The 25,226-nt window shown below is 40.9% G+C and overlaps 2 protein-coding genes across 4 annotated transcripts; one reads left to right on the top strand and one right to left on the bottom strand.

Annotated features, from left to right (window-relative positions):
* Nucleotides 1–1,504: 1,504 nt before the first annotated feature.
* On the bottom strand, nucleotides 1,505–11,514 carry LOC147308706 (nucleolin-like). Of its 2 annotated transcripts, none has more exons than XM_086272831.1 (14): nucleotides 11,423–11,514; nucleotides 10,108–10,165; nucleotides 7,591–7,743; nucleotides 6,858–6,920; nucleotides 6,647–6,770; nucleotides 5,776–5,933; nucleotides 4,211–4,282; nucleotides 4,001–4,124; nucleotides 3,739–3,896; nucleotides 3,309–3,435; nucleotides 2,631–2,791; nucleotides 2,459–2,548; nucleotides 2,218–2,341; nucleotides 1,505–2,123 (listed from the first exon to the last, which is right to left on the bottom strand). In XM_086272831.1, the coding sequence occupies exons 1-14, from the start codon at nucleotides 11,441–11,443 to the stop codon at nucleotides 1,988–1,990; spliced, it is 1,569 nt and encodes a 522-aa protein (XP_086128957.1). In that variant the 5' UTR covers nucleotides 11,444–11,514; the 3' UTR covers nucleotides 1,505–1,987. The 2 variants fall into 2 exon arrangements, with proteins under 2 accessions (XP_086128957.1, XP_086128958.1); XM_086272832.1 differs by lacking the exon at nucleotides 11,423–11,514 and adding an exon at nucleotides 10,571–10,714.
* Nucleotides 10,717–22,065, top strand: gk5 (glycerol kinase 5). Of its 2 annotated transcripts, XM_086272830.1 has the most exons (17): nucleotides 10,717–10,753; nucleotides 11,085–11,382; nucleotides 11,469–11,562; nucleotides 12,082–12,157; nucleotides 12,265–12,358; nucleotides 12,549–12,680; nucleotides 14,612–14,687; nucleotides 15,082–15,143; nucleotides 15,234–15,307; nucleotides 16,337–16,397; nucleotides 16,630–16,756; nucleotides 16,827–16,931; nucleotides 17,089–17,183; nucleotides 17,558–17,661; nucleotides 19,117–19,176; nucleotides 19,471–19,604; nucleotides 20,197–22,065. In XM_086272830.1, the coding sequence occupies exons 2-17, from the start codon at nucleotides 11,257–11,259 to the stop codon at nucleotides 20,367–20,369; spliced, it is 1,593 nt and encodes a 530-aa protein (XP_086128956.1). In that variant the 5' UTR covers nucleotides 10,717–10,753; nucleotides 11,085–11,256; the 3' UTR covers nucleotides 20,370–22,065. The 2 variants fall into 2 exon arrangements, with proteins under 2 accessions (XP_086128956.1, XP_086128955.1); XM_086272829.1 differs by lacking the exon at nucleotides 10,717–10,753 and having other exon boundaries at nucleotides 10,760–11,382.
* The last annotated feature ends 3,161 nt before the right edge of the window (nucleotides 22,066–25,226 follow it).

Here is a 25,226-nt window from a genome sequence, read left to right as displayed (position 1 = left end):
GCGTCCTTTTCCTGAAACAAACATATACATTAACTTCGTTTCCATTTGATCTGAATCAAAGCTAAATAGCCAATTAAAATTTAGGTCAAAGCACAAAATGATAAAAAAGTAAACTCCAAATTAAATCCTTATCTGGACAGGTTTTAGTTTAAGTTTAATAATAGCTGAATTAAATAGCTGAATAGCTGAACAGTCTTAGTCTGTTGTCTTGAATATATCTACATATGATTCTGCAGATTTGTAGTACTGCAAGCTTTCCATTTGTAGTCTGGCACATGTTGTGCAATGTCATTTTTCACTGTGCCACAGCAGTCTGTCCCAGCACCAAGCAAAGTGCAAGCTAGGCACAGCTCAGTCATGTAGCTTGTTGCGGGTCAGCAATGTGTGTAAACAGCTTAAATTTGTTAGTGTTACTCCAAAAAGCTCTGCAGATCTACTAAAGCTCTGCCTGCTTTGCTCTATTCTTCCCTCAGAATGCCGAACCCAGCAGCGAGCACAGCGCTTGTTAAAACCTGCAAAAGTCATCAGATCATCAGAAGGACGCACAGAATGATTGTCTAAAACAAAGTCGGTCCATAGTGAGCACCAAGTGCAAAATGATGTCATTTTGAATTTTATGGGAGTTTTATGTTTTAAAAGCGTTGGAACAGGGCAACAAGAGGCTAAAAGATTAAGCGGTACTAAAAAGAAACACCTGGAGGAACAATTTAAAATGAATTGTGTTAATCAGCAGCAGGTCAGTAACGTGATTTGGTTTAAAAAGAGTATCTTAGAGAGGCAGAAGTTCTCAGACGTAAAGACGGGCAGAGGTTCACCGTTCTGAAATTCTCTATTCTTTAAATATCTCATCATCTACAGTACATAATATCTTCAAAATAATCTGGAGAAATCTGTGTGTGTGCAAACTATAATACACCATCTGCGAATGGACCTCAGGCGGCACTACTGTCGTCTTCTCTCAGCTAAGTTCAGCTCTGATGGTATGGGGGTGCATTAGTGCTCTGGAACTGCCAGATTGCACATCAGGAAAAGCACCATCAATGCTGAAAGCTATATACAGGTATTAGAGCAACATATGCTCCAATCCAGAAGACGTGTTTTTCAGGGAAAGTCTTGCATACTTAAGCAGGATAATGTTAAAGCGCGTGCTGCATCTATTACAGCAGCGCAGCTCCATAGTGACGATCTGGACTGGCCTGTTGAGCAGCTACAATCACCGAGACAACAATAGGACGACATTCTTCTCCCAAATTCAGCAGCTGGTCTCCTCAGTTCCCAGATGTTTATGCGCTGTTGCTTAAAGAAGACGGGATGCTACACAGTGGTAAACACGAACATGTCACGTTGCTGCCGTCAAACTCAAACAGATTTTTCTTTCTTAAAATGATAAATGTCTTCAGTTTAAATATTTGACAGGTTTTCTATGTTCTTTTTCTGTGTTGTTATTTGGCGATATATAAAAATAAAAATGAACTGAATTGTTCTACTCTGAATAAAATATAGATTTACGAGATTTGAAAATCACTGGATTTTATTTTTTTGCTTACATTTTACACAGTGGCCCAACTTTTTTGGTACTGGAATTGAATTAGGTACATTATTCTTTACATACTTTTCATGTCGGTGTAGAAAATCTAACCCAAAGTGAAAATAGCATCATCAAGTTGTACTCACTAACAAACAAGAAGAAAAACTCTGTGGACTACAGTGGATTTAATTCAGGGTTTGAGCAAAGAAGCAAAACAAAAACAAAACAATGAAGTAAAAGACAGTAAAGCGCTACAGTGAAGCTAAAGGGGACTTCATCCCTCTGTGTGTGATCACACAGTCTACACTATAGTCTGCTGACCTCTCCATAATGAGCATTTTATGAGGCAGTAGGTTACGTCTTTCCTCCTGTCCTCGCTCTTCCACCTGTCAACTTTCTTCCTTCTTTGCCAGCTTACAGACCTGCAGACTTTCCATCGGGATCCCCCTCCAAGCCTCCTTAGGCTCGCCGACTTTTTTTACCCTTGGGATATGCATAAGCGATAGTCACTTTGCAGCCATCTAGCTCGCAGTCCTCCATAGCCTCTTTAGCAGCTTTGCAACTTTCATCGCTGCCAAAGTTCACAAAGCCGAACCTGACGAAAATGAAATGTAAAATGCATCCAAGTGAGAATCGTGAACTCAGTTTAAGCAGTTAACACAGTAAAGAGACAGCTTCGCACTACAGACCTCTTTGAAACGTCTTTCTTATTTACAGTGACTCTTGCGTTGACGGCTCCTTCAAAGACACTTTTGAGCATCTCTGGACTCGTCTTCTCAGCGAGGCCCATGACGATCAGTGTTTTTGACAGGACTAGAAAAGAAACATTTAATAATTTAACGCCGCTGTTTTACTCAAACTGACATCACAAACGCCACACTTCTGTAATCAAGCAGCCAATCTGAAAACATCAAGATAATGAGATGATACCCTTTGCTTTCTCTGGCTTTTCACACGATTCTTCTTTGGCTTCTTTTTTGCCGGCCTCAATATTTTGGGATGACTGCAAGGCCTTTTTATCTGTAAGGAGGTCAGAACATGCAAAGTCCACATTAAATTTACTAAAAAAGAATATTCAAACAGCTTCACTGATTTCACTTACCTTTTTTCCTTTTGTTTTCCACATCAGCTTTAGTGACTCTACAAGCACCCTTTTCTCCTACACAGTTCAAAATCAAAACCCTCTTTTGGATCGTCACTCCTTGTTTTTGCTTCTGTACCTTCCTAGCAATGCTTGTGTTTTTGAACTCCAAAAAGGCAATTCTGTTGAAAAATAAAGACATTTCACTTGTTATAAACAATCTTTAAAAATGCACCTATTATATTAATTTTCAGCTTAATATCTTTAATGTTATCTCTTTGAACTCTCGTAGAAAGCTTTGCCTGATTCCCTTTTAAAAATACCATTAATGATCTAATACTAAGCCTTAGCGCATTCACTAACAGCCTTTATGCTAACCTGGTTCTGATTGGCTCTTCGTCATAAACAAAAGGATTAAACAGCAGGTGGGTGGGGCTTTTGCCATAGCCATTGCAAGAGGACCATATAAGGATATCCCCTCTTGGTGGCGTCATCATACTACGAGTTTAAAGCAGATTCAAGCTTCAACTTTTAGCTCACAGGGATTACTTGTACACATTATGACCTCATCATTAGAATCTCAGCTTTAATATAAACTTCCACCATTCTAACATGAAAGCATAATAGGTCCCCCTTTCAAAGCATAAACAAGTAATGAATGACTTCCTCATCTGACAACTTCCTGTTCAAAACTCTCACCCTTGGGTTGGGCCTTCAGTTCCACCAGGAAACCGGATGGCGATGGCCTTGTGGAAGACCTTCAGAATGTCTTCCTTCGTTACGTTGTAAGGCAAGTTCTTTACAAACAAACATCTGGCATCTCTGGCTGCAAAAATACAGGAAAGTTCCACTTTTTTTAAATATATAAAGCTTATATTACTATTTTGATCCTCACAATGTTTTATATTTTAAACTCACTAAGAAAGTGTTTACAAAGGTTCCTGCTAATGACCATTGCCACAGATTCCTATAGGACTGGAAGGCTCAAGGAACTTCCACATTGGTTTTTCACTACCAGAGGCCAGATCCATCTCTTATACTATGTGACAAATGCACATTCTTAAAGTTCGATAAGAAGTTCATTAATTTAATCAACGCACATTAAACAAATCTATTTGGTCATTTTTACCTTGCTTTTTTAGTTCAGGAGATTTCACCTTCACTTTTTTTGCACTTTTGATCTTTGCTTTGGCGATCTTCATTGGTTTATCGAGCAGCACCTCCCCATTTGATGTCAAGGCTTTAGTCAGGTCCATTTCTGAGAGCAAATCTACAAATGCATGTTTCCTGTAACAGCAGAAAATCACTTTATGTACTTTATGTAGCAGCAATAAATAAATAAATAAAATGAAAATAAAAAAATAAAGCATAAATTAAGAAAACATACTCACCTGGATTGGTCCAATCTGATGTCTTTGAACAGAAGATTTTGTGACATGAGATATTTTTCTAGTGACTCTTTCAGTTCTTCAGAATTTTTAGAGCTGTTGAGGTTTCCAACGAAAAGACAAAATCCTAAAGAGGAATAAAGCAGCGAGATGTGTAAAGGCGTCTTCAGGATCACTGGATATTTTACAAGACAAGCAGTAATGAGTTCATACCATCATTGATGCGCTTTGCTTTCTTTGATGGGGAATCCTCAATGACGGTTTCTGCCTTCCTTTTACCATTTACTGCAAGAGATAGAAAATGTGGTAACCGCCATCGTCCTGGGTTTTGGTCAAGGTTTTTCAGCTTATGGACTTTGTATTCTTGTTTATTTATTTTTTCATCTTCTATTCCTTTAGTAATTTGAGTCCTGATTTTTGGATTAAGTTTACTTTTTTCTTTGATGGAATTTGTGAGGATGTTGTCATTTTCTTTGGACAACCCACCTCACCAATACAGCGGTGCTTTCTTTTTACTAAGGCTACGTCCACACGTACACGGGTATTTTTGAAAACGGAGATTTTCTGTTTTCGTTTTAAAAAATAATCCTGTCCACACGTAAACGCAGAAATGAAGGAAAACGCTGCTAGGAACATGCCAGAGCAGCAGGTGGCGCTATATTCCTATCCGTGTAGAAATGTTGGCCAATCAGAAGTCAATAAGCCTGGGTGGGAAAGCGTAAACAAAGATGGCGCATAGAAGCAGAATGTGTATGCATATGTAAGCATTTAAACACTGCAGAGAGTAAAATTAACAGTATTTTGTCTACGTCCGCCATTGTATATATTCATTTCACCGAAACAATAACGTGACGCACAGTGTGACGTCAAAAAATGCGCACACCTTTGACGCTGCGTTTTCTCCATTTACCTCGTCCACACGTAAATGCAAAAACTGGGTTTCGAAAATATCCACCCTGGCAGGAGTTTTTAAAAATCTCAGTTTTCAGTGACCGAAAACGCCGTTTACATGTGGACAGAAGGCGCAAACGCATAGAAAAATCTGCGTTTTCAAAAATAGCCGGGTACGTGTGGACGTAGCCTAAGTCTGTCTGCAGAGAGTGTATTTGAGTCCTCTCATTTAACGCTATATGGCACAATGAGACAACAAGCAACCAAGAGGAGAGAATAGAATAGAATAGAATAGAATAGAATAGAATAGAATAGCCTTTATTGTCATTGTACAGAGTACAACGAAATTGGAGTGCCACTCCCTTGGTGCAAGTTTCAATAATAAATATAAATGTAAAATATAAAAAGTACAAAAAAAACAATCGTAAGTACTCAAACAATAGTATGTACAATATATACAGGATAGCAGCATTAATATAATGACAGAGAGAAACTATAAAAACACAGACAGTAATGAGGGAAAGGGGAACAGGAAGGCAACTAAACACAGCTGCAAATTATCAGGAATTTTTCAAAGGACGTAGATGCTAAACAAAAGAAGTGACTATCAAAAAGAAACAGGAAGTGAGAACTGTAACTAAACAGCAAAACAAAGACAACAGTAAACTTGACATAAAGGAAAGATGCAGAAGTCAGGCAAAGAGGAAATTATGAGACAATAAAACTCTTAATAAAAACAGCAAATTAAACCAACAACTAAGGAAATGTTGCAAGAAAAATTAAATAAACTAAATAAGAACCAAATGAAGATTATTTAAGAATAAACAACCATGAAAAACTCATGTCTGAAACGTCATGTCTGATATCAATTAACAGTACTATTTTACCTTTTTTGTCCAGTGAGCGTGCGTTCACCTTCGCCTTGTCCTCACTTGTGATCTTTACTTTGGTGATTTTCATTGGCTTATCGAGAAGGATCTCTCCATTTAACGCCAACGCTTTCGTCAAGTCCATTTCGGTGGCCAAATCTAGAAAAGCATGTTTCCTACAACAGCACACATTCATATCAGTTATTTCATCTAGCAGCAAAATTTACAAAACACAGAAAATATTTTTTAGGAGGGGCAAAGAAAAGGTTTTGATGTTTTTCTTGTGCATACTTTCATTTTCCACATTGCTAATTTTTGGGGGCTTTTATGAAGTGTTAAATATGCAACTTGTTAACCTGACAAGTTATAATGCACTCTCAACTGTCAGCCTGTCAAAGCAAACACCACATCTGTAGTGCTCTTTCTCAGCATGAAGCCATACTGCTGCTCACTGATCATCACCGCTCTCCTTGACACAGCTCAGGACGAACCGCCTTTCTCCTTATCCATGAACTTACAGCTTAGATTTAACACAGCAGCTACATGCTGAACATTTTTGTCTTTGTGATTTAACCAAAAAGTCGGCTCCCTTTATGAGCAATGACCGTCAGCAAAACTGTTAAGTTACGTTAACACAAAAGATGAATATTGTGCAAATTTTAGGTCAGTTTTGAGAATGCAAATACGTTTCCAAGAAGTCACACAGGACTTTCACAGCAACCTAAAAATAACACTGGAATTTGTCCCACAGTGCAGGAGAAGACCGTTAAATTCAGATCAGGCACATTTGTTGCTTTCACAGGCAAAGAGGTTTTTCATCACACCTTTTAGAGGACTTAACATGAAAAAAACAAATCACATAAACAAAGAAACAAACAGAAACACTCACCTGGATTGGGCTAATTGAATGTCTTGAAACAGAAGGCTTTGCGACATGAAGTATTTTTCTAGTGACACGTTGACTTCTTGATAGGTTTTAGTTTTGTTCAGGTTGCCAACACAAATACGAAATCCTAAAGAAGAATAAAGGGATGAAACATGTGAAGGCGAAGCCTCTCCAGGAATACGAGGTAATGTACAAGATAAAGATGAGTCCTCACCATCGTTGTTCACCTTAGATTTCTTGGATGGGCGATTCTTAACTGCTTTTTGTTTCCCATTTACTGCACAGGACAGAAAGTATTACAGATGTTAAATGGACTTTTCTACTTTAACTGCACTCTAAGAACATTTTTTACCAAAAGCCTCATTCACCCAGTAACACACACACGGTTACTGGGTGAATGGATGCAGTGTGGGCTACTTAGGGTTCAGTATCCAACCCAAGGACACTTCCGACATGAAAACCAGAGGAGGCAGGCAGTGAACCGCCAACTTTATGATTAGCAGACGACCCGCTTTACCTCCTGAGCCACAGCCAATAAAACACAACTACTTCTGCCAGCTAAGGCTTCATGGTCTCTGGAGGGTTTGGTCTTAAACGCCTGTTATCACAATTTTATAGCATGCAATAGCTTTTATCATTTGAAGAATAATATTTATGTCTTTGAAAATACTTTGACAAAGGCTGGGGTCGATTGGGGTCTCTTCATCTAGTAAAAGCAGACCTGCCATCATTTAAAGATGCTGTAAATTAACTGTTGTGACTGGATCTTTTGTGACATCAGTGGAAGGGGTTCGTGTTTCATATCGGAAGCAGCGCTCTAAAAATCTTGTATGAAATGCAACAGATAGACTTTATTATTTTATATTATTACACATGCACACTTCAGAGGAGAAAGGATACTGAAAGATTTTGGTCATGCAGCAGTAACATCCAGTGAACATCCTTACCACAACCAGTCATCTTTTCGGCAGTCATCTGATCGCTTGCATCAAGTGTCGTTTGTGTGTCATCATCCTCTCCTTCCTCATTCTTCTTCTTCCAGGATACAGTTACTGTGGGGGCATTTCCTTTAACTTTTATCACAGTGTCCGTCTGACGATCTGAAAAGATATTTTAATTACTCACACAGCTCAAGTGCAGACACCCTGTGTGACAGTAACTCACCGGCCACCTCAGTGGGTACACCTGCCCAACTGTCCACTAAATATCTAATCAAATATTACATGGCAGCACCGCTGTTGAATTTAGGCAGGTGGACATGATCCAGATGTCCTGCTGAAATGGTAAATGGCCTGTATTTATATAGCGCTTTACTAGTCCCTAAGGACCCCAAAGCGCTTTACATATTGTGGGATTATAATATTATTTTATGCCATGTTAGACCCCTAATTAAAGATTGTGAATTATTATGTAGTTTTAGTTTGCATTATTCTCCTGAATTAGAAGAAGGTGATAACTATTGCATTTGTTAAACTGATTTGCATTACATTAGACTGCTGATTTATTGTGAATGAATGATATTGTTTTATGATGCATTATACTGCTGAGTTATAAGAAACACTGTTCGCAGAAAGTCATCGCCTTATTTGTCTGATTAGAAGAGAACAGAACATACTGGAGTTTTCTGCCCCATCTCAGCAGGAGCAGATAAACAGGGAGCCAAGGTCGTAGCTTAGGCGCTGTGTGAGAGAAAGAATGTGAATGTTTAGGCTTTTATGATTAGGTGGGGGCCACTAGAGGCTATAAGAGTTTGATCAATGCTCCACCATTTTGAGATCTGATGCTGTCTGCGTACGGTGTCCATCTCCCACGCGTGTGATCATTAAAATCATCGTTTGACTCAACCCGGCTGGACCAGTGTTGTTCTTTTGGCTTTTCCTCTTGTATCCATCCCCAATATATTGAATCCGTAACAATATCCAGTCATCCACCCATGATAACAAGATGGCGCGGCCACGTCCAGACGCCTTCCTGACCGCTCCGCTCCGGTTACATTTCACTGTGTGTTATACTTGTATAACTATGCATGTGACAAATAAAGAACCTTGAACCATCCACACACACATTCACACACTGGTGATGGCAGCTACATTGTAGCCACAGCCACCCTGGGGCGCACTGACAGAGGCGAGGCTGCCGGACACTGGTGCCACCGGGCCCTCTGACCACCACCAGTAGGCAATGGGTGAAGTGTCTTGCCCAAGGACACAACGACCGAGACTGTCCAAGCCGGGGCTCAAACCGGCAACCTTCCGATTACAAGGCGAACTCCCAACTCTTGAGCCACGATCGCCCGTCAAATTCGAACCGAGCACCAGAATTGGGAAACGTAAAGTCATCTTAACTTGAAGTTTAAGTGACTTTGAATGTCGCATGATTGCTCATGCCAGATGGGTGGATCTGAGTGGAAACTGCTGATTAATTATTAATTTCCCACATAATCATCACTATGATTACAGAAAATGGTCTGAAAAAGAAAATATCTGTAGGCGGCAGTTCTCTGCGTCAAAATTCCTTGTTGGGGTCAGAGGTCAGAGGAAAATGGTCAGACTGATTTAAGATAATAAGATGTCAACATTAACACAAATAGTCAGTTGTTATAACCAGGAAAATGCCGACGAGCACCTCTGAAAGCACAACATCTTGACACTTGGAGCAGATGGACTACAACAGCAGAAGACCACACTGGGTATCACTCCTGTCAGCTAACAACAGGAAACTGAGGCTACAAGCTCACCAAAAATGAAAAATAGAAGTAAGAAAAACATTGCCTGGTCTGATGAATCTCTATTTCTGCAGCAACAGTTAGGTGGAAAGGACGGAGTTTGACATAAACAACATGAAAGCATGGCTCCATCCTCCCTTGTATCAACAATTTCCGGCTGCGGGTGGTAGTTTAATGTTGTTGGGGATAATTTCTTGGCACACTTTGGTACCAGTACCAGAGGACTGTTTAAACACCACAGCCTACTTGAATATTGTTCTGGTCATGTCCATCTCTTTATGACCACAGTGTATCCATCTTTTGATGGCTGCTGTCAGCAGCATAACAAACCATGTCACAAAGCTCAAATCATCTCAAACTGCTTTCTTAAACATGACAGTAATTTCATTGCACTCCCCAAATGGCCTCCACAGTCACCAGTTCTCAATCCAAAAGAGCATCTTTGGGATGTTGTAGAACAGGAGATTCACATCAACTGTGCAACTAACAAATCTGCAGCAACTGCGTGATGCTGTCATATCAATATGGACTAAAATCTCTGAGCAATGTATCTATCGCCTTGTTGGATCTGTGCCACAAAACAGTAAGTTAGTTGTGCAGGCAAAACTATACGCCAGTTGTACCTTATAAAGTGTCCGCTGAGATCATAAAGATTGAAGGACTTATAGTTACTAACATTATTCAGCTCAAACAGTTATGTTTACTGTGAATTTCTACATATTAATAGGGATTTACTTGCCAGTGTCAGCTGTGTCCTCTTGTACAACTTTGCTCTGTTTTTTTCTCCGTCTCGTAGCCTGAAACAAACACAACAGTTTCAGTGAACGATTTACCATTTACGTTTACCAAAAACCCAACTTGAAGTCTGTAAATTCCTTTGCGATGTCTGACAAAACACTGTGCTAACGGCAGAGATGTTCGTGTTACTTTTAGCATTTTTATCATTAAAGACAGAAAAATTAACTCTTCCCTAAATAGCTGGCCTTTCTAATGTAATAACGGTATTATATCCGAGTACTCGACTATAATCAGACTCATGTTTTGTACAATTTTAATTATGATAATTCACAAGTTAACCGACTGCTAGCTCCTGAGTTCGCACTGACCCCAAAAAACAACGTGATATAAACGCTTAACACAATGCATTATTATCACATCAAAGCCTGTTTGTGTAAGTTGCACAAATGCGGTATAACTCTTACGTCTGTTTTTGCCATATTAAACCTTTAAATAGCACAAAATCACAGGCTGAAACAATTGTAGCGTCAGTCAGAACCATACACGCGTGCTAGGATGAAAACATCCACATGCTACCGGACTTGAGTACCGTACTGCGCATGCGTACGATGTACTCTACGGATGCCCGCACAGAAACACGCTTTCGGGTAAGTTTACGCGGTTTTACGACTACTACTTTCGTTATTCCTTGCTGATAATTAGACTACCGTTTGCGCTACCGCACGGTGAGGGGAGTAGATCCCGGAAACAGAGAAGGTTAGAATAAAGCGGTTAGACAGATTTGGGGAAGCTAATTACTATTTAAATGTCTTCTAGCCAGTTAGCCCTAGCTTAACTTTTGAGTTTGGTGAACTTGTGAAAAGCATTTCGGCTCCAGCCAAACTTTGGACCCATTTTCACTTTTAGCTACAAAAATTTGTGATGCGAATGTTTGCTCTGCTGGAAAATCAGGCTGTAGCAATCTGTTGACTCAGACAGGCTGAACTGGAACCCGAGTCCAAAGGTGGAGTTACAGTCCCAACACGAAACCCGGTGCAGATAAGCTACTATCGGATTAAACGAGCAATTCAGGTTGTACACAAGACCACAATGAGTTGATCACAAATGGCGTGGGACAGCACTGAGACAAAATAGGACACACTTTCCCACAATGGGGAGCCACAGGAACGGTTTCAAGAAGGAAAGCTACATTTTGTCGGTGGACGTGGGCACAACGTCAATCAGATGCCACGTCTATGACAAGGAGGCAAAGATCCGAGGATCATGCTCTACAAAGGTATTCATCTGTTCTGCCTTTTTAATTCCTCACCACCTACTTGGTAAATTAAATGCAGCATCCACACAAACTTGATCTTTCCCCAGGTTGTGCTCCTCTATCCAGAGGTAGGACATGTGGAGATGGACCCAGATGACCTGTGGAAAGGGTTTATCTCTGTGGTTAAAGGAGCCGTGCAAGGTACATCTGCTCCAATTCCTACTTTTATGTCAATCCGGAGATGTGCCATGAAAAAGTGTTTGTCCCCTTCCTGATTTCTAAGGTTTTTTGTATATTGGTCACACTTGAATCTAAAGATAAACTCTTTTATTTGCCATTGTTGCACTAGGTCAGGGTACCTTGGAAATCTCGTGGATAATGGCTATCACTGTGGTTCAGTGAGTCCCAAAGCCTTAGAAATGGCTTTGTAACCATTTCTAGGCATGTTGTAATACAAGCATAATAGATAAAAACACTACCGAAGTTTCCCATAGTTCATTTAGTTTTGTTGTCAAAGAGAAAATTGCGTGCGAAAGATCATATACTGATATTCCAGTTAAGCACACTTGGCTTTTAGATTTTTTTTAATTGTTCTTTTTTTTTTAATCATTTACTGCAATGTGAATGTCTTATGTTGGAATTTTTTTAGAAAAACGATCCTTGTCCTTCTTTTTCTCTGCCTAACCGTTTTGTGCTCGTGTTGCTGTCCTGATCATATAGATGCAGGAATACAAATGCACCAGGTAGAGGCCCTTGGGATCTCCACTCAGCGCAGTACCTTCACAACATGGGACAGGTGAATAGCTTTGCTCACATACCTACTTTAGCACATCTTTGAATAATTCATGCCCTACGCTGGCTTTTCCTCTAGCTTGTTTCTCATCTCCTCCTCCGCTTTGACAGGAGAACTGGGGTTCCTTTCCACAACTTCATCAGCTGGCAGGATCAGAGAGCTGCAGACCTGGTGAAGTCCTGGAACAGATCCTGCACCATGAAAGTGAGGCTGCTCCCCATTTCTATCTTTCATGATCTTTAGTCAATAGATTGGACTTTAAAAGGCAAAGGCAGGAAAAAATTTCAAATAAATATGATGTTCCCATGTAAACTCAAAATTCTTTTCAACCAGTGCTGGATGTGCTTTTTGTTTATCCATCTTATTTGTTTGTTTGTTTTTACAAAAATCTCAGGCAATCCATGGTGCAATGAAGGTCCTCTACTTTGTTACCAGGCAGAAACGGTTGCTTGCAGCAAGTCTCATCGTCTTCTCCACTCAGCATGTCACTTTTCGCCTCGTCTGGGTCTTGACACATTACAAACAGGTGCGTGGAAGGGTTAACTAACGGGTTTGTGCTCAAAAGTAGAGTAACACAGTTGCACACATTTGCATGCATAACAACTGGGAACAATGTGGGCCACTGTTTAATTGCAATCAAACAATTCGTTTATGTGTGAAAAATCACAACTAAACGATGAATTCAGGAACAGTGAATGCACTGAAAAGTTGAAGTTCCCTCATATTTGACGGAATATAACAAATCATTCATTACTATTAAGGGTTAGGGTTAGACTCTTACAGTTGTTACCATCAGTATAAGAGAATAAATAACTATTTACCATTTGTAAAGGATTTTCCAACCACTAGTCTGTATGTATTTTTAATACATATTCAAAGTAGATTTGTGGAGTAATAATCAGCTATCTCCTGTGCATGGATAACATCAAGCTGTACAACCGGCATGAGTGAGACATTGACTCATTGATCCTCAGCCTGAATAAGTGTGACTCAGTGGTGTCAGAGTGTGGGAAGGTGATCCACACCAAAAGGTTTTCGAGAATGCAGGATGACAAGCACATAGAACAGCTACAAGTACCCACAGTCCTTTGGGTTCCACAATGAAGATCTAAGACAAGTCATTTAATACTCAACTGTAATATTAAACAGGAGGAGATACACTGATATGTCAAGACACAAAAAACCTGCTCACAATGGACGGAGGTCTCCACCCAAAATCTGACACCCTGAGGCTGTGCAAGTAGCGGAAAGAGGTGAGGCAAGGATTAGACGGTGACGGAGGATGCATGAGTAGGTTAGGAAGATGGTTCCACTTGAGATGAAGAATACTTCAGGCAGTTGAAGAAAGATGATGGTGAGGGAAAGGAGGAGGAAGCATTGTAAAAGACCAAAAGCCTGCATTGGGATGTACCATCGACAGGTAGAGGAAGTGGCTGACATCAAGAAATCCCAGCAGGGGCTAGAAAAATGTTGGCTTTAAGGACAGCACAGAAGCTCTGATAATGGTGGCAGAAGAGCAAACCCTAAGCACCAGATTCTGAGATAAACAGAGAAGTGCCAGTGGCTGAAGGAACAACTGGACCAGATGTGGAAGATACAGTTCAAAATGGTCCCAGTGGTAACACCAGCATCAGGAGCTATAACCCTAAAAGTGGATGAGTGGCTCCAGCAGATTGAGGACACATCAGAGATTTCTGTCCAGAAGAGTAAAGTCCGAGGACAGCTCGGCTAAAGCGGAATTTATGCTTTGCATGTTCACAGTCCACCGCCAATCAGGGGATGGCCCGTCTACCTACAGAGAACTCTGTTGTTAATGGAGGCAGAATACAAAGTATGTGGTATAACTGGTTTGTGGGCTGATTGCTGTGTGCTGTTTGTGGTCCGTCAGCCACCTGCAGGGAAGAGCAAGGTTCAAATATACAAAGCGCTGAAGTCAAACAAAGAGTCCACTGCAGCCACTCTCAAAGCTTCTGTATTATTATTTTTTTTACGTTTTTTTGTGTGTTTGTTCGTTTGGTTGTTTTTTTTATGCTTCTCCCGTTCCCGGTGTACTCCGCTTTCCTGCTCTGGCCCACTTATCAACCAATCAGCATTCAGCATCCAGCGACATGCAGTTAGGATTTTGGAGGACTGCATGGGAGCACGGCTGTGATGGGAGAAAAGCCTTCAGGTCTCGCTGTCCGAACAGAAACGTGTACGCAGACTGACACATTTACAGGAACATAAATTACGCTTGAGATGCTGCGCAGAACCCTCGCTCCCAGCTTGTCCCTCTTAAGAAACACAAACATGCTACGCCCCAGGAGGGAGGTTTTTATTTATGTAAAAATAAACTTGTGTTGATGCCCTTATGAACCAAAGAGTTGATTAATAAAAAAGGAAAGGAGAAGCCTCAGTATTAGATGGCCCACAGCATTCTTCTGTTTTCAGCCTCGTCGTGTTTCTTTCCTCTTTCAGGTTTGTCAAGCAATAGATGAAGGTTACTGCTGCTTTGGGACAATAGACAGCTGGCTCCTGTTTAAACTCACAAAAGGTGGGTTTGCATTGTTTAGCTTGGTTTCCCAGACATCGAGTAAGCCTAGACTAAAAACACTTTTTCTTTTTTTCTTTCCTTTCAGGGGAGAGTCTTTTTTCTAGCTATTCTCGTTTAGTCTCTTGAACTCAGTGACATCTAAAACAAGTTCAGTAATATAAGATTTGTGCAGTGAACTGTGATTTTTGTACAGTTCCTAACAGGATAATAATCCCCAGACAGAATGTCCTTTGTCTTATCAATCCTACTGAGTCACTGATTGGCTGAAATTCCTCAGGAATGTTTCGGCTCACTCCTGGGGAGGAGATTTGGAAAAGTGACAAGCAGCTCGAGTTTTTTGTTAATTAACCTTTCTTTTAGAGAATGATTATATGCATCTCCTAATCTGTTTCAGGACACCTGCATGCCACCGATTACTCTAATGCCAGTTCAACAGGGATTTTCGACTCTTATCAGGTCTGGTGTCAGTCATAATTATTTACTGTTTATTCTGTGGTTGGTTTGAGTTTGTCTTTTTATATCCCTGTAATGTGACTTGTTTCATAGATGTGCTGGAGTGGGTTTCTTTCCTCTCTTGTGTCCCTGCCGCTCTCTATTTTCCCCAAAGTAGAAAATACAGGGTGAGTGGACCATTCGCTTCCAGTTTGTTCATGTTTTAGCAAAAGTCGCTCATATTAATAAACATGATCACATTTGTCTTTGTATTCTATGTTTTTCTTTTATGTCCCTGCTGAGTCTGAGACATGCTTGTTTTTGTTATTGTTTGTCTTTTTGTTTGATTCAAAGTCTATCTGTCTAAATTTAATGAAACTTTGTGGAGACAGTGAGTATCAATAAAGGAAGAACCTATCAATGTTTAATGCGGTTCCATATGAGACGCTGACTTTGGCAGAGAATCCAAGAGTCCTTCTTTTTATACCTATTTATATATAGATCAATGGGTCCCAACTTTTATCCATGCACAGTGTTATAATATGCAAGGAAGTGGGGGAAAAGAGATTGTGTTCATTTTGTTTCTGTTTTTTCTCTAAAAGATTTTTCTTGAGAAACACTGAGTGTGTGCCACAATCCCACATGATCACATTTAATGTGACTCACATGTTTGCTTTCTTGCAGCTGGTGGAAGCAAACATGTGTGTGCATAAGAAAAATGTATACATTAAAGTTCAAATGCACTGACTGAAAATGTACACTGTCAACAGTCACTTCAATATGTTAGTTAGAGAGTTATAATTAAAGATTCAATTAAACCCAACCTTTGCAATATACAGTAAGCATAAAGCGGAGCATCTCGTTATGTCCTTTGCCTTCAGTTTGCCTTTAGAGTAAAGCTCTGAAAGAGACTGTGAGACGATTCAATTCAATTTGATTTAAATCACAACAACAGTCACCTCAGGGTGATTTATATTGTAAGGTAGACCCTACAATAGTACATAGAGAGAAAACCCCAGCAATCATATGACCCCTCCCCCCATGAGCAAGCATTTTAGAGACAGTGGGAAGGGAAAACTCCTTTCTAACGAGAAGAAACCTCCAGCAGAGCCAGGCTCAGGGAGGGGCGGCCCCAGCCACGACCGCTTGGGGTGAGAGAAGGAAGCATCGTGATGCATTGTGTCTGATTTCTCCGGTTTCTTGTCTTGACACCACAGCCATGACTTTGGTTCCACAGACCCATCCATCTTTGGCGTGCCCATTCCTATCATGTCAGTGGTGAGTCAACATCTGACCGTCACACAATCTCTTGTCTGCATTGCAAACCTCTAACTGCTTAAACCTGGGATTTCACCACCATTATGTTGTAACAAAGATGTCTTGCAAAGTTAGCTAATCAGCAGCTGATTGCACGTCATCCCTGCACTCTACTTCACTTCCCTTAATTGCAAGTTTTCAACATTCATTGTCATCAAAACTTTCAATTATCTCCTCTGTCCATGTGCCTTAGATGGCAGACCAACAGGCAGCCATGTTTGGAGAGTGCTGCTTTGATGTTGGTGATGTGAAGATCACCATGGGAACAGGCACCTTCATGGACATAAACACTGGGAGCAAACCACATACATCTGTAGCAGGTAAAGAGTCCACACATACATTCATATTCACCCATTCAGGCTAATCATAACCTCTGACCTCTCTTTACAGGTCTGTATCCTCTTGTGGGGTGGAAGATCGGCTCAGAGGTGGTGTACCTGGCAGAGGGAAATGCAGCCGACACAGGGACCGCCATCAAATGGGCACAGAAGCTGGGTGAGCAGTGAGGCGTATAGTGTGAAAACACCACGCAGGACTAATTCATCCATCTTTAAATCATAGTCGGTTTTCCTCTTCCACACTGAACACTGAGCGTGGCAGTGACGGACAGAACCAGGGATTGTGTGTGACACCTGTGTGTGTGCTGTTTCAGAGCTCTTCTCTGATGTCAGAGAGACCAGCACCATGGCTTACAGTGTCAGTGATTCAGATGGAGTGTGTTTTGTTCCTTCCTTCAGCGGCCTGCAGGTCTGTGCACTTTTTGTTTTTCTGCTGTAAGCGTGTGTTTCTTATTACGTGTAGTTTCTTTTAACTCAACACTCATTCATTTCTTTATTTTATTTATCTCTCTGTAACATGGTGTCTCTTTTTTTTTTTGCTGCCCTCCATTGTGAACTCGCCCTTGTAAGTGTTTATGCTGGATGCTAAATGCTTATAGTTAGACACGCAAAAGCTACTTTTCGACAGTAACCCTGCAGGAGCTGCGTAACAGCACGTCTGCTGACCAACAATTTTTGAGCTTGACTTTAAGACACAAAGACCGTTTAGAGACCTTTTTTTTCTTTCATCCTTTCTTTAACGACTGCAGTTTATTAACTGTTGGTGTAAATGTTTTATTAAAGGCTCCTCTGAATGATCCAAAAGCATGCGCTTCCTTCATGGGCCTAAAACCATCTACTACTAAACGCCACCTGGTCCGGGCCATTCTGGAGTCAGTCGCCTTCAGGTGAGGTATTTTCAAAAGATTAAATACTGTGCAAAAGTCTTGAGCTATCACTCATTTGGTAAATATTTTTGCTTCCAAGAGCAAAGAGCAAGTTTCAAAGTTTTTTTTATTGAAAAACTTTGTTTTTTTTTTAACTCCTTCTCAGTCCTGTCCTTGTACCCGACCATTTTTAGCCGTGTTTGGAGTTTTTGGTAAGCTGCTTAAAACTGATCTGTAAATCATTCAAGTATTAAAAAGGCACCTAACTCAAGGGAGGAACCAGTGTTGTGTCTACTCATAGCAGACAACTTTGTTAGTAGCAGCTGGTCACAAAAACGCGTAATCTTTTTCAATTTCTGTAGAAGAATCTATGAAAATGTTAAATAACACACTTCTTATATTGGCATCAAATATTTTTGCACCACACAATAACTCCCAAAGAGCTATTAGCTGAAACCTTGGCATATTTTGGAAGAGTGCGCAAGTATATCCTTAGAAATGTTGAGGAAACTGGATAAGTGGAGGACAGAATAAGAAATGTTCGACCTAATAACTATCTAGCAGATACAGTGTATCTGAAAGTCATGTCCTGAAGACATGAGAAAAAAATGTATTTTCAAAAAGGAAGAAAGGCTGAGGTAGGCCAAATTACACAAGTACTGGAGTAAAAATCAGCCACAACAGGTCCGATGGAGTGATGAATGCAAATTTGGCATTTTTGGTTCCAAATGTATGAAGGAGTTCAGGAGAGAGGTGAGTGTCCACAGCCATCTGTAAAACACAGGAGAGACTGTGTCATGGTTTGGGGCTGAATTTCAGACGGTGGAATTAGAGATCTTTAAAAATCTGGAAAGCCTCAGTGGCTTCATTTTCTAACCTGATAATGATCCTTAACACTTGGGAGTTCGCCTTGTAATCGGAAGGTTGCCGGTTTGAGCCCCGGCTTGGACAGTCTCGGTCGTTGTGTCCTTGGGCAAGACACTTCACCCGTTGCCTACTGGTGGTGGTCAGAGGGCTCGGTGGCGCCAGCGTCCGGCAGCCTCGCCTCTGTCAGTGCGCCCCAGGGTGGCTGTGGCTACAATGTAGCTTGCCATCACCTGTGTGTGAATGTGTGTGTGAATGGGTGAATGACTGGATATGTAAAGCACTTTGGGGTCCTTAGGGACTAGTAAAGTGCTATATAAATACAGGCCATTTACCATTTATTTATTTGTGGAGAACTGTTCCTGAAGAGTGTTTAAAGAGATTAAAAATTGTGTTGAAGATTAACGGTGGTCAGACTTGCAATCACGCTGGGATTGTACAAACTCTTCTTTTGCCTTAAGAGCTGTATTCTCATGTATGATTGCACCAATTTCCTAGTTTTCGAGTCCAACGTAGTGAAATGAGGGTGGCTCAAGACTATTGCACAGCACTCTAGTTTCCTTATTGCTTTACTGTTTATTCTCATTCATGCTTATTTACATTCTGTTCCAGAAATAAGCAGCTGTATGAGACAATGTTAAGAGAAACCTGTATTCCCATCACAAAGATAAGGTACAGTACTTCTTTTAACTCGTCAGTCTGAAGGTAGTAACTGTACATGCAATAAAAACTCTGTGTGTTGGCATTTAACTCATACAGAGACCAGACACCCGTTTGATATTTTATTTTAGTGTTTGTCTTTTAGCCAACAAACTGGGCGTAACAGAATAGACTCTTGTGTTCTCTGCCTCCACTCATGCAGTTCATTTCTTTATTGACGTTGCATTATGGCTTTATGTTTCCCTGATACTGTTACAGTAAAGTGAAGGAAAATCTAATTGAGTGCTCGGCTCCTTTCTCTCTCAGGGTGGACGGTGGTGTTTCCTCCAATGACTTCGTCATGCAGCTGACCTCAGACTTGTTTGGTAAAAAGATAGCCAGACCCCAGCACCATGAGATGTCATGTCTCGGGGCTGCTTTTGTCGCTGGACTTGAAGTCGGTATGGAAATAAATATTTAAACAGAACAAATATTTGCACTGTAGTCGAATGTTTTGAAGGAGCATTTGATTCACGGCCGTGTGAAGATAAGATGTCTTAGAAATGACGTTGAGCACAAACGGAGTGATCTATCATGCTCTGACACTCTGGTCTTACTTTCACTGTGGTTTTTCTCTAAAAATATTACAGCTCCTGACAGGCCCATTTGAAAAGTTTTGATCAAAAGTCCTATTTTTATTCCTGCTGACTCTGGCAGGAGAGGCAAAAAGCCTTGCTGTTTGTTACATAACCTGTTTTCCATTTAATTATTCACATTATGTAATTAGATTGTTATATATTAGTCAGCATTTAATCAAATCAACCAGAAAATATGGCTGATTTGTTGTGGCTGTTTCATAACAGGCCAGAAGCAGGTGGTGCTGACGACTGAAAAATAAAATGAATCATGAGGAACATGGCTTTTAAGTGGATCAGTCCACAGTGATGTAGATAATTAGATCATTTGTCCAGCATTTATTGCTCTTTTTGCACCACAGCGTACCTTATGCGGTGCTAGATTCTGCATTTATATTTGTGTCGGTGTTGTACGCAGGTTTCTGGAGGACGCGCGAGGAGCTGAAAAAGCTGCAGAGTGCAGACGATGAGTTTTTGCCCCGATGTGCAGACAAGGAGTGCACCGGCAGCCCAAACGGGGAGTACGTCCCCATCCTCCAGAGCTGGGAGAGAGCTCTGCGGCGCTCCATGAATTGGTACAACAAGCCTTGACACTTGAAGCACACACACGGAGAGTCCATGGGGTGACCATGAAGGATGGGGATGTCAGATCTGATGACATTTGAAAGTAAACCGATGATTTTTGTTAATTTTTTTTTTTTATGTAAGGAAAACATCGTTGCCAGCAGTTACTTAGTCGTCCTAGGGAACATGACAGCAGATTTTTTTTATTTTTCCAAGATCTGTTTTCACAGCCACTTGTTTGTCTGCAAGTTTGCACATAATCTACCTAGCTTCGTTTTTAGAAACTTGTTGAAGAGGTGTAGCACAGTTAAGGAAGGAAACCGTTCTGGACCGCAGCAGGGCATTGATCTTGTCATAGGATACACTCTCCAAGTGCCCCTCTAATGTAAAGCTAAAGGACAAATGCACTGACATGATGCTGCAGCACTGATTAATACAGTTGAAGGCACGCTTGTACTAACTTCACACAGCAGTGCAGGTCAGATCCAAGCCAAAGGATTCCCCAGCCACAGCCTTGAATTGCTGTCCACAAACAGGAGTTGCTGTTCCCTGACTTGATTTCCTCTTCTTGCACACAGCAGCTGGTTTACAAGCACATTTCATTCATTCCAGGATGGACGTCACTGGTGCTGCTTCATATTTCAGTCGGTATTTTTTTTTTTTTTTTCCGCAGCGGAAATAAGATTTTTACATTTTCCCACATGGGGGTGCTGACGACCACCTTTTACAGCTTTTTAAAAATCATGAGGTCGCCATAGCAACCGCATGCCAAATGTTCATCAGCAGCTATAGAGTTAAAAGCGTTCATCCCAGATTCACACATGAGCCTCTGTTCATGACACCTCAGACTGCACAAAAGGAAGCCCAGATCCGATATGTGCAGCTTAATGTTTCACTTTTGCAGCAGCTGCCTCCCAATTTTAAATCTGAACGTTGACCTCGTAAAGTCATACATGATGCCTTTTTTTTATTTTTATTTTTTAAATTAATTACTGTGTGATCAACAAATTATATTCAGTGGCTGTATTCAGAGATTTAAATATGACTAGAACAAAAAACGAATTGTATGTGTTTGTTTTTCTGTATGTGGGAATTTGACTGGAGTTAAGTGTTTAATGTTAATTCTATGCTTCCAATTAGTCGATTATATACCTCTCGATTGGCAACAAGAGCTGGAAAAAGTATTAGATTTAACTGTAATAAACACAAAAATGTCTAATTTTGTACTGTTTGATGCTTTGATCTGTTATTTTGTTGCTGTGAGTGAGGTCATAAGGGGTTCAAACCAGTCCATGTCTCATGATTATTCTTTGTTAGTGTGGAGTACAACCATGGGGATGTCATATGATAATGTTTTGACTCGAGTCTTGATCTCGACTTGATGAACTCTGATGACATAGTTTAAAATTCTGATCGCATTATGATGAAGCCCAAATGACTAACTAGATCTAAACTGTGAATGTCTTTCCTGACTTGTTCTGCTCCCCCGTGTGATGATCTGTTCTCTTGCAAAGTGTAATACTGTGCCTAACCCTAAAGTTAACACCAGTTCACGTGTGTGACATGACTTGTACTTCATTCAGTTTCTGAATGGCACGTGTCATTCCAACATGCTAGGGCCTAGCAGATGAATACAATGTGTGTAATTGTAAAAAGATTTGGATGAGAAGCTCTAGCATTTTTGTTGCTGGGGAGGGGCTTCTATTAAAAACCTGAATTATCAGCTGTTGTGGTCGTGGTGATTTGGGTGCCTTGCGCACTCAAGCTGCACAGGTGTCTGTGACACACGGTGAGTGAGTGAGCAGATGCTGCCTGAAAGTGTTTACCTCCACAAGGACTCTGGGGAAATGCTGCTGCCTCATGCCTGAGATTTGGGGGGGGGGGGGTTTATCAGAAACACAGGCTGCCGGATGAGTCTGGGGATTGAGTCCCATTGATGTGGGCAACCTCGCTGTGAGGGTTGCTATGGCAGCTTGGGGATGGAGTGACTGAGAGAACAAATGGAGTGTGTGTGTGTGTGTGTGCTCATGGTGCTGGTATGGCGAAGGGGGTGCTAATTGAGTGAGCACAAGGGGGATTTCCTAAACAATGGGAGGATTGTGTGTGTATGTGTGTGTTTGCCAGGAGGAAGAGCAGTCGTGAGTTTTTGTGTACATCATGCGGATCCATGGTCTGCATAACACCACAGCACTACAAATGCTTCTTCTACTGTAACTCGAGCTCAGCTTTCTCACTCAATTCTTATAATTTAATTGCCACTGTGCTTTTCTTGCAATCGAATGTGTGTGTGTGTGTGACAGAGGACTAGCATCAATCAGTGCTGCTGGTGGCTCTCACGCTAATCAGTAAAGTGTGTGTGTGTGTGTGTGTGTGTGTGTTGTGCCTGAAATCCTGGTGCACCCTTTGCCTTGTAACAAATTCAAGCTGACAGCAGGAACTGTATGTAGTGCGACCACTACTCCAGTCCCCCTCCCCCCGCGTGAACTGAACCCTGCATCAAGGGTCATTATATAACTCCCTTTTTCTCTCCCTCCCTGTGACACACTGGGAGTGTTCAGCAGAGTGTCGGGGGGGCTGGAAGTTAAGCTTTCGGATTTTTGTTTGAGCCCCACTTCTCCCCTTATGCACAGGCATCTAACCTCCTTTCAGTCATCTTCTAGCAAAGCACGGACTCCCACAGGGCGCGAGGATTTTCCTTTTAATGACACAGAGACTGGTTGAGTATGGAACGCCAGGACTGCCATAATGAATTAATTAAATACACCATTAAATAATTAATTAAATGTGTCAATAATTAATTAAAATTGGAATTAATTAATTAAATAAATAGTTATGACACATGTAATTAATTAATTGTTGACACATTAAATTAATTATTTATGTATTTCACATTTTAATTAATTATTGACACATTTAATTAATTATTTAATGATATATTTATTTCATTTTGGCAGTCATGGCGCCTGGCTCTCATCATGAAATAATTTTATCTGTCAGCCTCACCCATCAAACTCAGGGGGCGGGGTTAACGCGGCCCATGCAGCTTCTCTAACATTTGATTGGTTGCAGTGCAAAGTAAGTCAAAACAGGTCGATCCTAGATAATCGATTGCTTGTGTAGACTTGGGGCAGCCAGGTATCCCCGAATGCAGATCAAATCACAGGCAGCAATGGTGGTGGTGTAGTTTTAAAATACCCCGTTTTTCTGTCACCAGCTACACTTTTAACAGTGTTTTAGCCGCGAATGTCGCGACGTATGTCTGGTCAGGTTGTCAACATAGAACATGTTTGCAAAAGTGCTCAGATGTTTTCAGAGATTTCACTAGCTCTGCTAACAATTAGCATGCAGAGTGCACCCAGGGGGTACGTTAACCGGTTTGTTTACATATTCCACTCTCCGTGTTCCACATGTTGCATTCGCAGATTCTCATTTTCACCGAGCGATCGTCTCTTTCCGCCTGGTCTTGTGTCTCTGTGCTTCTGTAACATAAAGAACGAGCTGACATTTTTCTCACGAAACCAGCGATCAGCTCAACAGACCCTCAGTTTACCTGCATGCATCCTCCTCCTCATCTGTCAGCTGTTTAACACCTGCTGCTAATTCAAGAAACACGCCTACGTTACCTGGTGATAGTCACAGTTTAACCGGGCAGCCGGTGCTCGATATAACGCAATGTCAGCGCATTTTTCTGCACAAGATAAGTAAATATAGTGTTTTCCCCGAGCGCAGAGCTGCTGGAGCTTGTTTCCTTACAGAGCATTTTATAGGCGAACAGCTTTATCAGCGGCTGATGTCCAATCACCGGCACACAGCTTTGAAACCTCAGCTGAGTTTTAGCTCTCAGTGGTTAAACGCTGGACTTCATTCACTCAGGTTCTGTCTGTCGGGTCACGTTTACTTCGCTGTTTTATTTACAACTGAGCAAATCGGTTTGGCTGAGATTAAAGTTACGTTTCATAACTGCATAGTTTCACAGACGTTTAATGGTTCACTGGCACATGTGTTAGACTGAACTATCATCTAAATATCATCTGTTTTTTAATAGTTATTCAACTGTATTCTAAGCACCAGCTGTCTGTTAGAATGTGATTTTTTTTTTCTGTCTGTTGGCAGAGGTATAAAAATGCGCAGGAAAATCTGACGTGCATGGCAAACTTCACCTACGATATTTAGGGAGGAATAAACACACATCAAACATAAATGAACCATTTGCCTGTCTCCATAATTGAGAGCATTTTCTCTTCTTATGTCAACTCTCTCTCTCTCTCTCTCTTTTTTTTAGCTTTTTCGGTCATGTTATGTTTACCTGTCAAAGGCTTGTTACAAACTATGAAACACATGGTGCAGACTTCTGGATGTTAGAAGAAAACTAATACTGCTCATGAATGAGACTAAAGGCAGGAAGGTGTCCTTTAAAACTAAACATGTTAATAGGACCTCCCTATTTATATCATAGTTTATGATGTAGCACGTGTATTTCAGTAATAGCCTGCTGATTTCAGTGTAGTGGTGAACAGTCGCACAGCTCACGTACACTGTAAAAAAAAAATCTGTCAAATTTACGGTAAAATACCGGCAGCTGTGGTTGCCAGGAATATACCGTGTAAAAAATGTGGAATCTGTAAAAGACAATACGGTATACTGGTTTTGTAACCCTAATTTTTAAGGTAGACAACGTATTATTTTACCAAAATCATGATAGAAAAAACCAAATATATTTGTCATATATGTCATATATACAAGGCACACTCGTATATTATACATAATATACGAGTTCAAAACTGTGTCCGTTAGCGAAGCCAACTTGAGTCTCCTGCATGAAAAAAAGAGCGGTTGGCACACAGCTCAGCAGCGCGCCGCGCTATTGGTCATTTTCAGGTGACG

The sequence above is a fragment of the Aulonocara sp. 'chitande type north' Nkhata Bay genome, linkage group LG18, assembly GCF_057382095.1.
Source record: "Aulonocara sp. 'chitande type north' Nkhata Bay isolate Kocher_YH1m ecotype deep benthic linkage group LG18, A_spYH_male_GT1.1, whole genome shotgun sequence".
In the NCBI taxonomy this organism is placed as follows: domain Eukaryota; kingdom Metazoa; phylum Chordata; class Actinopteri; order Cichliformes; family Cichlidae; genus Aulonocara; species Aulonocara sp. 'chitande type north' Nkhata Bay.
This window is presented reverse-complemented; position numbering and strand designations above follow the sequence as displayed.